The sequence below is a fragment of the Eublepharis macularius genome, chromosome 17 (genome assembly GCF_028583425.1).
Source record: "Eublepharis macularius isolate TG4126 chromosome 17, MPM_Emac_v1.0, whole genome shotgun sequence".
Lineage (NCBI taxonomy): Eukaryota > Metazoa > Chordata > Lepidosauria > Squamata > Eublepharidae > Eublepharis > Eublepharis macularius.
The window spans coordinates 36,024,109-36,035,297 of NC_072806.1; the positions used below are offsets into that span (position 1 = coordinate 36,024,109).

Sequence of the window (11,189 nt, forward strand, 5' to 3'; positions counted from 1 at the left end):
GAAACTGGCTCGAGATGTATTCTTCCTGAGAACCAAAGATAAGTTCATCTTTTTCACTGTCTACTCTAAAGCAATGTCTCACCCCAACCCCCAACTCCCCCTTAATGGTCCTCTTTCCCAAAGGTGGGAATATTCCCTATAACTAGCATTGCTAGCCCCACCTATGTCACTTCTGCCAATTTCACTGTCTGAACACCTTGTACTGAATGGATCTCTAATAAAGTCACTTCAACTGGAACACCTGTGTGTTAACTGTGGAGAACTTGGGGATTTTTTAAAAAAAAATATTTATAAACTGATGATCAATTATTGCACATGTACATAAGAGCAGAGAGTAATACAAAACACTAAAAATATTTCACAGAAAAACAGTGAACAATATACAAGGACATTGATAATAATGATACTAACCTTGAACAGTGAACAATATACAAGGACATTCATCATCATCATCATCATCATCATTTTATTACCGTACCAAGATTTACTGGGGATTTAACTGCCAGGGACTGACACCTACCTGATTGGGGCGGTGGGAGGGGGGTGAAGAATGGAATTTGGGTAAAATGAAGAAACTAATGGAAGGTTGGTTGCTGCACCCTTCTTCACTTGTGTTCTTCATGCCAATGCATGCATAATCAGATCTGCCTGCAACTGTGGAATCCCACGATGAACAAAACATATAGCCCGTCTGACGGGGAGGGCAGTTTAGAAATGTAATAAATAAATAAATAAATAAATAAATAAATAGTTGTGCTAGGATGAACAGACCTGGGTTCTCATCCTCCATTCTGCCTTGAGCTGAGCTGAGCTACGAGAAGAGGAAAGATATAAATATTTAAATAAATGATACTACTAGAGTGGCCTTGGGCCAGTCAGACACACTTTTTGAAACTAACCTACTTTACAGGGTTGTTGGGAGGAAAAAATGAAAGGAAGAGTATCGTCTGAGTTCCTTGGAGGAAGGTCCGGATCAGGGCTCATTTCGAGGGGGAACGCGCAGGAACGCATTTCCGGCAGTTCCCTAAGTAGGTCACATGTCAGGTGGCCCCGTTCACCTGACTCGGCAATTTTGGGCCCGTTTCAGCCTGGATTGGGGCTGAAATGGCCCGGATCGGGCCTCTGATGGGTGGTGGATCACTCTCCCGCTCAGCAGTGGCCCAATCCTGACCATTTTGGGCCCCTTTTCGGCCTTTTTCAGCCCCTTGTTGCCATTTTGAGCCCAATTTCAGCCCTGAATGGCCTGGATTGGGTCCAAAACATCCAGGATAGGTGATGTCAGGGGGTGCGGCACATGCAAATGAGTTATGCTAATAACACCCTTCTGGTGATGGCAAGGGGTGTGGCATATGCTAATGAGGTATGCTAATGGGGTATGCTAATGAGTTCCCCCAGCTCTTTTTCTACGAAATGACCCCTGGTCAGGATAAAAATAAAACAGATTATTTGTCAGTCAGAAGGCTTTCAAACAAGCAGATGATTTTTCTTGGTTTAGCTGGCATGAGAGGCAGTGGGGTTTAATAGTTAGACCATGATCTGGGAGACCCAGGCTGCAATCGCCACTCTGCCTTGGAAGCTTGTTCGGTGCCCCTGGGCCAGTCACACACACTCAGAGCCGAACTACAAGTGACGTCTTACACAGGTTGGACACTAGTCGGCTTCCCTCAAGTTTTGATGGGAAATGTAGGCATCCTGGTCTTGCAGCTGTAATGGAGAGCCAAGCTGTAAAACCAGGACACCTACATTTCCCATCAACACTTGAGGGAAGCTGACAAGTGTCCAACCTGTGTAAGGCGTCACTTGTAGTTTGGCTCTCAGCCACATACTCTTAGCTTAACCTAGAGGATCAGGGTTGCTGTGAGGATAAAAAGGGGGAGGAGAGGAGGGGAACATAAGCTGCTTTGGGTCCCCATTGAGGAAAAGGTGGAGTATAAATGAAGTGAACAAATAAATATGTTAGTGGAGTTGCTTTAGCTAAAGACTTGTTAGAGTAACAGTAGATGCAGAATAGAAAAATACTGTATATATTTCATGACTATCGCCGACTCTTAGCCTGATCTCCCTCACAGGGCTGTTTTGACGATAAAATGGAAAATCAATCCACATATGACATCCTTGGAGAAAGGGCAGGATTCCAAAACCAGGGAGGTTTTTAAAATGGTACTTTTATGTAGAAGGAACCGTGGCTATTGCAATCAAGACCACAAAGAATTATGTGGCACACCAGTCACAAAGCATGCTTGGGGACTGGCTCCATTGTTTTTTCTTTTCCTGTTTTGAGTAGAACTCTGGATGGTGTGTGTTACTGTCAGAGACATGCATATTCAGTACAAAATGTAGTTATGAGGGCAGAATATGCTGGTCTGGATGTTCCAGGTTTAAATTTTTAAATCAAGTTTCTGGCTCTTATTGCTGAAAACAAGTTTAAAACTGTGTGGGCAATATCTGAAGTCACTTCAGGAGCCAGGGGGGTGAGTGAACAAGATATCCGTGGCCACCAGAGGGTTTTCCATGACCTTTTAAAGGACAGAATATTGCAAAAATGTTAAAATGGGAAAATTTGAAGAAACATAGGTCGCAAAATTCAGCTTTCCTTCAAGCAGGATTTGGGTTTCCGAGCTAGGAAATGATAGTTGTAATGTTTCTAATAATGTGAAACCAACTGATGTTGTAATAATATTTAGCATTTATATACTGAAGTTTTTTTAAGAATTTGAAATTATTTTCATATATCATCTCAGTAATTTTCCCAACTAACCCATAAGATAGACCAATATTATCATCCCCTCTCTATTGTTGATTTTTATTTTTACCTCAAGCCAGCTAGGCTACATCTATAAGGTGACAATTGTCCACTGAATTCACAGCAGCAATGGAATGTCTGCACAGGAATATTCTCCATGCTTTCCTCGGTGTCGCCTCCTGTGTGCCACCCACACACACATGCTGCCAGAGACCTTTTTGCTAGCTTTAAAAAAAGATAGGTGCTGAATCATAGAATCATAGGGGTGGAAGGTACCTCAAGGGTCATCTAGTCCAACCCCCTGCATAATGCTGGAAATTCACAACTACCTCCCCTTCCCACACCCCCTGTGACCCCTGCTCCATGCCCAGAAGATGGCAAAACACCATCAGGATCCCTAGCCAAACTGGTGTTCACTACAGTGTTGCTGTGCTGTGATGATACAGCCACTACCAATATTTTTAAAAGCTGTCAAAATGTCCATAGGGCACAGAATAGAGGGATGGCAGGTATAAAGGGATACTGAAGGAAAACGCTGCTGGCATGAGGAGAGAGGAGGCCCAAAAATCAACACCTTCCCTCCACTCACACCACAGGTAAACCCACTTTCACTACAATCTTTCTGGAAAGATTGTACCAAAATAGGTATGAGAAAGATTGCAGTGATGCAGGAATAAACTCTAAAGCTACACAATTCTGTGACAATGTCACGAGGATACTCCAGGGAGGGGGGGCCATTTGGGAGCAAAATGTTTACATGGAAGCAGCCCAAATGAGCTCCTTTCTGCAATAAGCCAACAACATCAGCTGAATCTTTTCGTCCCTATGCTGAACACGCTCTTCACTGTTTTTCAGTGTCTCAGTTACTCCTTTCCTGCTCCCTCCAAAGCAAACAACTGCTGTGTATAGTAGCCTGCCAATTGGCCAACGTTCCCCATGTTTTTCTTGTCCTGGTCAGGCAGCAAAGCCCGAAGGCCTTGGTAGGCCATCAAACATGGCTGATGTGTCGCAATGGGCTTAGTGTACTTCATACATTCTGCACGTAGGCCATAGGGCATGACTTGTGAATTACTGTTGCTTCGTTGACTCTTGTTCTGTCTGCATGTATGTCAATCTTTCTTTTTCTCTCCACCAGATTATCAGAGCGAATATTATGGACCTGGGAGCAACTATGATTTTTTCCCACAAGGACCTCCTTCTTCTCAAGCTCAGACACCTGTCGATCTCCCATTTGTACCCTCCTCCGGGCCATCAGGAACACCGCTTGGGGGGATGGACCACCCTTTACCTGGACATCACCCTTCCAGTGAAGCTCAGCGTTTCACAGATATCATGTCCCACCCACCCGGAGACTCTCCCAGCCCAGAGCCCAACCTTCCTGGCTCATTGCACTCCATGTCGGCAGAAGTTTTTGGCCCGAGTCCGCCATTTTCCTCCATATCCGTCAATGGTGGTGCTAATTACGGCAACCATTTGTCACATCCACCTGAAATGAACGAGGCAGCTGTATGGTAGCTTTAAATGCTAGGACTGGACCAAGCGACATCTATTCTGCTTATATTTGTGGTGTACAGAAATGAATTCAATAGAACATTTTTTCCTGCCCTAAGACAATGTATTTATAGGTGTAGATATCTATCTATATCTATATAGTGTTGTCTTTTGGGCTTGCAGGGTTTTTTTTTTTAACCCTTGGGAATGAACTGAATCCAGAACAACACCAAGGGGAATTTTGCTATAGACTAGGGGACAATCTTCACGACATAGAATCGACAGGAAAACAGATTTAAAAAGAAATCTCTTTTTGTACCAAGTGAAAAAGACACTATGAAGTGGATTTGTTTCAGTACTGCCATATATAACTGATGGCTTATGCTGGGTATCATGTTCTCTAGATGATAACTCTAGGAATGAAATCCTTAGAAACTTTTCTCAGACAGAAAAGAAACAAACGTTAAATAAAAGAAAGGTCAAAGACAACAAGGAAAGGCTTAAAGAAATTCCTAGTGTTTTGGGTTTTTTAAAAAAAGACGGTTTTGGCATTCTTGATTTGTTAATTTTGCCTCAGAAATTTCAGTTTAGAGCTGCAATGACAGACTTTTTATGCTTCAGAGATGTCAGGCAGGGCGAATGAAATATATTTTATTTTATAGTTTGGATTTTGTTTTTTGGCCAAAATAGCAAATATTTAAGCCCTCAGTATCAACTCTTCTACCTTCTCCAAATGACACACACCAATAATCCTCAAAAACCCAGAGGTCTTCTGTTAGACTTCTAAGTAAAAAATGACTTGAAAGAAACAAACAACAAAGTATTCTACCTTCACAAAAATAAAAGCTAAACAAACAAAAAAATAAAGACTCTGTGGAACTAGAAAAAAAAAAGCAGTCAACTGTTTACGTCGAATGTTAAATTCAGGAGCTCAACATTTTACTTTTAAAAAATCCTGTTTTAGAACCTCTTGTTCAAAAGCAAAGTATTTTGAGCAATCAACCAAAATAGTTCATTTTTTCTTTTTCTTTTTCTTTTTTGTTTCTGTAGATGTTTTAAGACATTACAGGGCTTGTATTTCACTGTGCTAAGTTTGTAAAGGTGGTGTTTACAGAAGGCAAAGAATAAAAACTTACAAAACCAGACGATTGCCAAATAAAACAATTCTATAGCACAAATACTGTTTGGGGTGTTAACACCCATAGCCCGGGAAACCATTTTAAACAAAGTGTTACAAAGTTGAGGGGATAAAAAGAAAATTTAACATCTTTGCTAATGTTTAGTCCTGTTCAACATTCATGGAATTGTTAATATGACTTATATAGACCCACACAGGTTTTATTTTTGTGTCTTTAAAAGAAGAAAAAGTCCAAAATATTTAAATTTTATGGTCAAATATGCAGTCAGCAGCTGCTACTTTTTTCTTTATATATTAAATTTCTCATATGTCTTTTATTGTTCAAATAAACCTAAGCTTGTGTGACCTCCAGCGCATAATAGACCATTCACTGTATGAAAGGGGGGAAACAGTTGGATTAAAAAATTGTGAATTTTTAATAAAACTAGAAAATCTGATGTTTAGATAACCCGTGATTCATTCAGTGCTTTAAAATAGTTGATGATGTATTTTTGGAGTAGAGTGGGAAGGACGTTAATGAGAGATTTGAACTACCACACAAAGAAAAATCTGAAGTAATTTCTGGAGTTTTCCTCTGACAACTCTTCCCTCAGAATTTTTTTCCTCAGAAATCTCCCCTCAGAATTGATCATGTTGAACACATATTTAGTTCTGAAGAAATAATGTTGAGGTTTGATTACGGAAATTTGGCATTCTTTGAGGTGAAATTTCTGAGGAAAGTTTTCAATATTCCAAGGAAACTTCTCAGTGAGGTTGTATATGTCAGCAGGTTGCCATCATATTTCATGTAAAATTTGAAGTCAATGTGGAGGTTTTTCCTCAAGGTTCTGAAGTATCTCAGGATTTTTGAAGGATACTAGAATATTTTTTTGTACTAGTGAAATTTCATACAAGCACTTTGTATATCTCTTTAATAATATTGATTGTGTGTGGCCCTTGAGAGCTGCTGTCCATTTGCCCAACATAAGATACGGATCTAACATTTGGTCTGTGCTAAACACATCTGGGGGCATTTGTCTGATGGTTTCACCTCATCTTGAAATTAAAGCTCAGAACTCTTGCAAGATTTTTGGTGGATATACCAGAATGGCAGCACAGAGACTCAACAACGGCCACCTACCTGATCTGTCAATATGTTATAAATCTGTATTTTGAAAAAATCATTTCTCTCCTTCCCAGTTTTAGCATATATGGCTTCAAGAGACTGGCTGGTATGAGAAGTTCTGATCCGCTTCTATGAACTCTGATGTTTCACTTTCCATGTTCATGCAGACTTTCTTTACTTACACAAATTGTATCACCTCTTCAGTCTGGGATATTCCTTGCTGCCAGAGCTTCAGGGGTTACACCGGTTCCGGGCTGTGCTACAGCATGCTCTCCATATGCTCACCATGTGCTAAACAAAATATCTCACCACACCTGCTTTTAACCATAGCATGCCATTGGTAGGGATGGGGCTATCTTCTACTTCCACTGAAATCTAGGAGCTTTTCTCGAGTCGATTCTGCCCTGTGCAAAGGATGGAACTCTGCCTGAAGAAGAAAGGGGGTGAGGTGTCATGTATTGTTGGTGTAGGGATCCTAGGATATGCTCCTGCTGCTGTTACAATGAGGTCGGTTTGTATTCTGAACTTACCATGGCAAAATATCGTTTTTACATTCAGATTCCCGCGTGCGCCCCCCCCCCTCGTACTGAGCATCAACTGGTGATAATTTTGGTGTGGTCATTTCACTGCTTCTAGAAGTGCCTCAGAGATTTGATTTCAACATAATGCTGGCACGGCAAAATCACTCACCCATGGGACTTTACCTTTGCACAACATCTTGTTTAAAATGGGCTGCTATTCATGCAAGGCAGCTATGTATGCCACACAGCTCCTTCGCATAGGTAGCTTCCCAAAGATACCGTGTGACTGCAAAGTCCCATGAGAGAGTGGTTTGTATCAGCAGTATCATATGGAAATTGCTTCCCCCTTCCCATAGAAAGACAAAGAAATCTGCGTCCTATGCATTTGTAGTAAACAGTATGTCCTATTAAAGCAATGGGGCTCCGTGTCAACAATAACACTTGGAAGATGAATTTTATTAAAAACAAGGGTCTAGTACACTGGATTTTATTTAGCTGATGCCCAATAAATTTCTTTTAAGGTGACATGGGAGTCTCTGCTCTTACAGATGAACTCATTTGAATTATGGTATCTGAAGAAGTGAGCTGTGGCTCACGAAAGCTCATACCCTACTACAAATTTTATTAGTCTTACAGGCGCTACTGGACTCTTGTTCTTTTCTACAGCTACAGACTAACAAGGCTACCCAGCTTGATCACTGGAATTAAGTCCACCAAGACATCGTTTACAGTTTCTGCTTTCCCAGGGCTTTTTTTCTGGGAAGAGAGGTGGTGGAACTCAGTGGGTTGCCCTCGGAGAAAATGGTCACATGGAGTGGCGTGGAGGGCCATCTAAGCTCCCCTCTGTCTGGAGATCAGGGGGCGGGGCCACCAGCCATGTGACCATTTTCAAGAGGTTCCGGAACTCTGTTCACCCGTGTTCCCCCTGAAAAACAGCCCTGTGCTTTCCTATCCTGAGGAGAGAAGTATTAATCTTGCACTCGCAGGGGGTTTAGACATGCAATTTTTAAATTGATCAATATATTGGCTTTAGTTCCTAGCAAGAGTCATTGCTTCCATGTTTTGCACTGCATGTATGTATTCTGTCCCTTCTCAAGTCTTATACATGTTGTTCTACTGAAACATCATTATATGGGGTTTCTATCTGAAAACCTAAATGTCACTTACACCAAAGGAAAATTCCAGAGGGGAGGCAAGCTAAGGCTAAACTCACGTAGGTAGAGAGATTTTTTTTAAAAAAATGTAATAGCATTTTCTGGAACAGTAAACCCCAAATCCCATACCAAGGAATGTTTAATTTTGCAACCAAAATTATATAGATTAAGAGAAGTGCTATACATGTGCTTATTTATTTTAAATTTTAAATCAGATTTAAAATGTTTATACCTCATTTTATCTTTGCAAACTTAAGATGTCTTATTTAACATAGATCCAGAGGAGTTAGCCATGTTAGTCTGTAGTTGCAAAATTGTAAAGAGTCCAGTAGCACCTTTAAGACTAACCAACTTTATTGTAGCATAAGCTTTCGAGAACCGCAGCTCTTTTAGTCAGATGCAACTTTATTGTAGCATAAGCTTTCAAGAACCACAGCTCTCTTCGTCAGATACAACTTTATTGTAGCATAAGCTTTTGAAAACTACAGTTCTCTTCATCAGTTGCATCTCTTTATCAGTTGGATGCATCTGACAAAGAGAGCTGTGGTTCTCAAGAGCTTATGCTACAATAAAGTTGGTTAGTCTTAAAGGTGCTACTGGACTCTTTATTTAACATAATTTATTCTGTTACTCTTGGGGAGGGCCAAGCCCATCTCCTTTGCCGTTGTGTAGGTATGAGGCACTTTTTTAAAAAAATGACTGCATATGTTCTCAGGATGCTGAACTACTATGTGCCTATTGCTGCTTCCTTGGCTACTGCCAGGCTATGGATGACAGGATATGGTAGACAGGTCCCTGTACCATTGCAACAAGAAGTCCAAGCTCTTGGTTAAGTGGTTTTATTCAGAAATCCAATCATTTCCATATATATGTCCATAGAATTACTCAGAGGCAAGAAAGCATCTAAGCAGTACACGTTTCCTTGATAGGAATAGGAACTTGAAGAAAGCACAGCTCTAAATACTCAATCATTTCCCCCCTTCCCACTTAGACCACTGGTTTGCGCGGGGAAGGGTCTGGGAACTTCTTCTGGAGTTTGTACATCAGCCTAGACAGGGCAAAGAGGCATAAGAGTCAACAGCAGCATTGCAGACAGTACAAGGTCATTTCTGTGAGCTTCAAAGAAAAAAAAGATAAGACAGCTGCGTTCTCAGGCTGTAAGAGGGAGAAAAAAAATTAATGGTTAGAGCATTTGCAAAATGAAATCAAGGTACAGCATTAGCAATGGTTCAACACATAGAACAATGGCATGGATGTAGGGGTAGAGACATGACAGCTACTAAAAAACCCATTGCTCTGAGAATGTCCTTGTGTTCATATTATTATTGTGTTTATATTATTTATAGTCTGCCTTTCTCATGGACACTTAAGGAGAATTACACAGTGTAATTCAATACGATCACCAGCTGGGACATTCAATAAACAATGCAATGAAACATGCAGATGCAAAATTTGCAGAAATCTGAAAAGGAGCAGAAATCCAATATAGAGCTGAAAAAAATGTTGAAATAAAGATAAGCAATTTGACAAAACATAAGAAACAACATGGGAGTAACCCAGAAGGAATATACTTACAATAAAAGACAGTGCACATTAGCATAGTCTACAGTCACCGCCTCTTTACTAATGCATCTCCCTGATCCATTTCTTTACAGTACAGCCTATTATCTGTAAAAAAAATCCTCCTGAATAATTCGCTTTTGGACAGTTTGTGGGAGGGAAGTGGGAGCCTTTCTGACATCTTCAGGCAGGCTGTTCCATGAGGCCATTACAGAGAATGTGTGGGTACAGAGTGTCAGTCCTTGAGCAACATGCAGGTGTATTGGTTGAAGAACTTTATTAGAGATCCATCAAGTTCAAGGTGCTCAGACAACTGAATTGGCAGAAGTGACGTGGATGGGGTTGGTAGTGTTAGTTATAGGGAAGGTTCCTACCATCAGGATAGGGACCGTTAAAGTTTGGGTGCGAAGGAGCTGGGGTGGTGGTGGAGGGGAGAAGCTAGGTTTAGGCTAGACAGAACAAGGAATGAAATCATCTTAGTTCCCAAGAAGGATACATTTTGAGCCGTCCACAGCCAGCCTTCAAGGACACTTGCAGGAGCCAGCAAGGAAAGAGAAAGTAACTACTTGCAAGATAACCTACTGTCTTAACATCAATAAGAAACTTCTCATGCCCTCAGAGGACCAGTACATAACACAGAATACATTCATGGCAGATATGCAGACAGGCATATATGACATACTGCCCTCCCCTCATATTGGCCCCGGTTTGTTAGGGTAAACCTTGTGAAATTTGTTTACAAGCCTTGGGACATTTACATTTGAAGCTTTTATCAATTCCCTTTGACTTTCATCAAAATGCACCCAACGAATCAAGTAGAACAGTTCTCCCCGTTTTAATTTCGAGTCCAGAACTTCTTTCACTTCATGGTGCAACTGTCCATCCACCACAAGGGGGCGGGGGGACTCTGCAGTGCAGATGCCATTTATCAGGTTGGGGAGCTTTCTTCAGGAGGCTAAAATGAAATACCGGGTGGACATTCTTTAAGTTCTTAGGTAGGTTTACTTCTACAATCACCTCATTGATTATTTTTTTGACTTGAAATGGACCTAAGAATTCTCACCCCAGCTTTTTACTGGGTTGCTCCCCTCTTAGATGTTTAGTGGAGATGTGCACATAGAGCAGAACCACAAGTGACAAAAGGCACAGATTGGACACTTGTCAGCTTCCCTCAAGTTTTGATGGGAAATGTAGGCATCCTGGTCTTGCAGCTTCGCTCTCTGACTGCTGTCCAATGGACTTTTCAACTGTCACTTGTCCAACATTCCGCCAAGCTGCCTACATTTCCCATCAAAACTTGAGGGAAGCTGACAAGTGTCCAATCTGTGCCTTTTGTCACTTGTGGTTCTGATCATAGTCTCCCACTTGTAATTTCCATGGGGCAGATCTTTTTTTATCTGCATGTTTTTTGTAATCCTCTTTAGCTTTTTCCAGAGGCTTTTTAATTACCCACCATTGAGTCGTTAATTTAGACCAC

The 11,189-nt window shown here is 41.1% G+C and overlaps 1 protein-coding gene across 1 annotated transcript in view; it reads left to right on the top strand.

Annotated features, from left to right (window-relative positions):
- LHX1 (LIM homeobox 1) overlaps positions 1-4,258 on the top strand; it is a 67,958-nt gene extending 63,700 nt beyond the window's left edge. Inside the window, exon 5 of the mRNA XM_055001801.1 lies at positions 3,879-4,258. Within this exon, the coding sequence (XP_054857776.1) occupies positions 3,879-4,258 (380 nt within the window). The remainder of the gene's footprint in view (positions 1-3,878) is intronic.
- Positions 4,259-11,189: the final 6,931 nt, after the last annotated feature.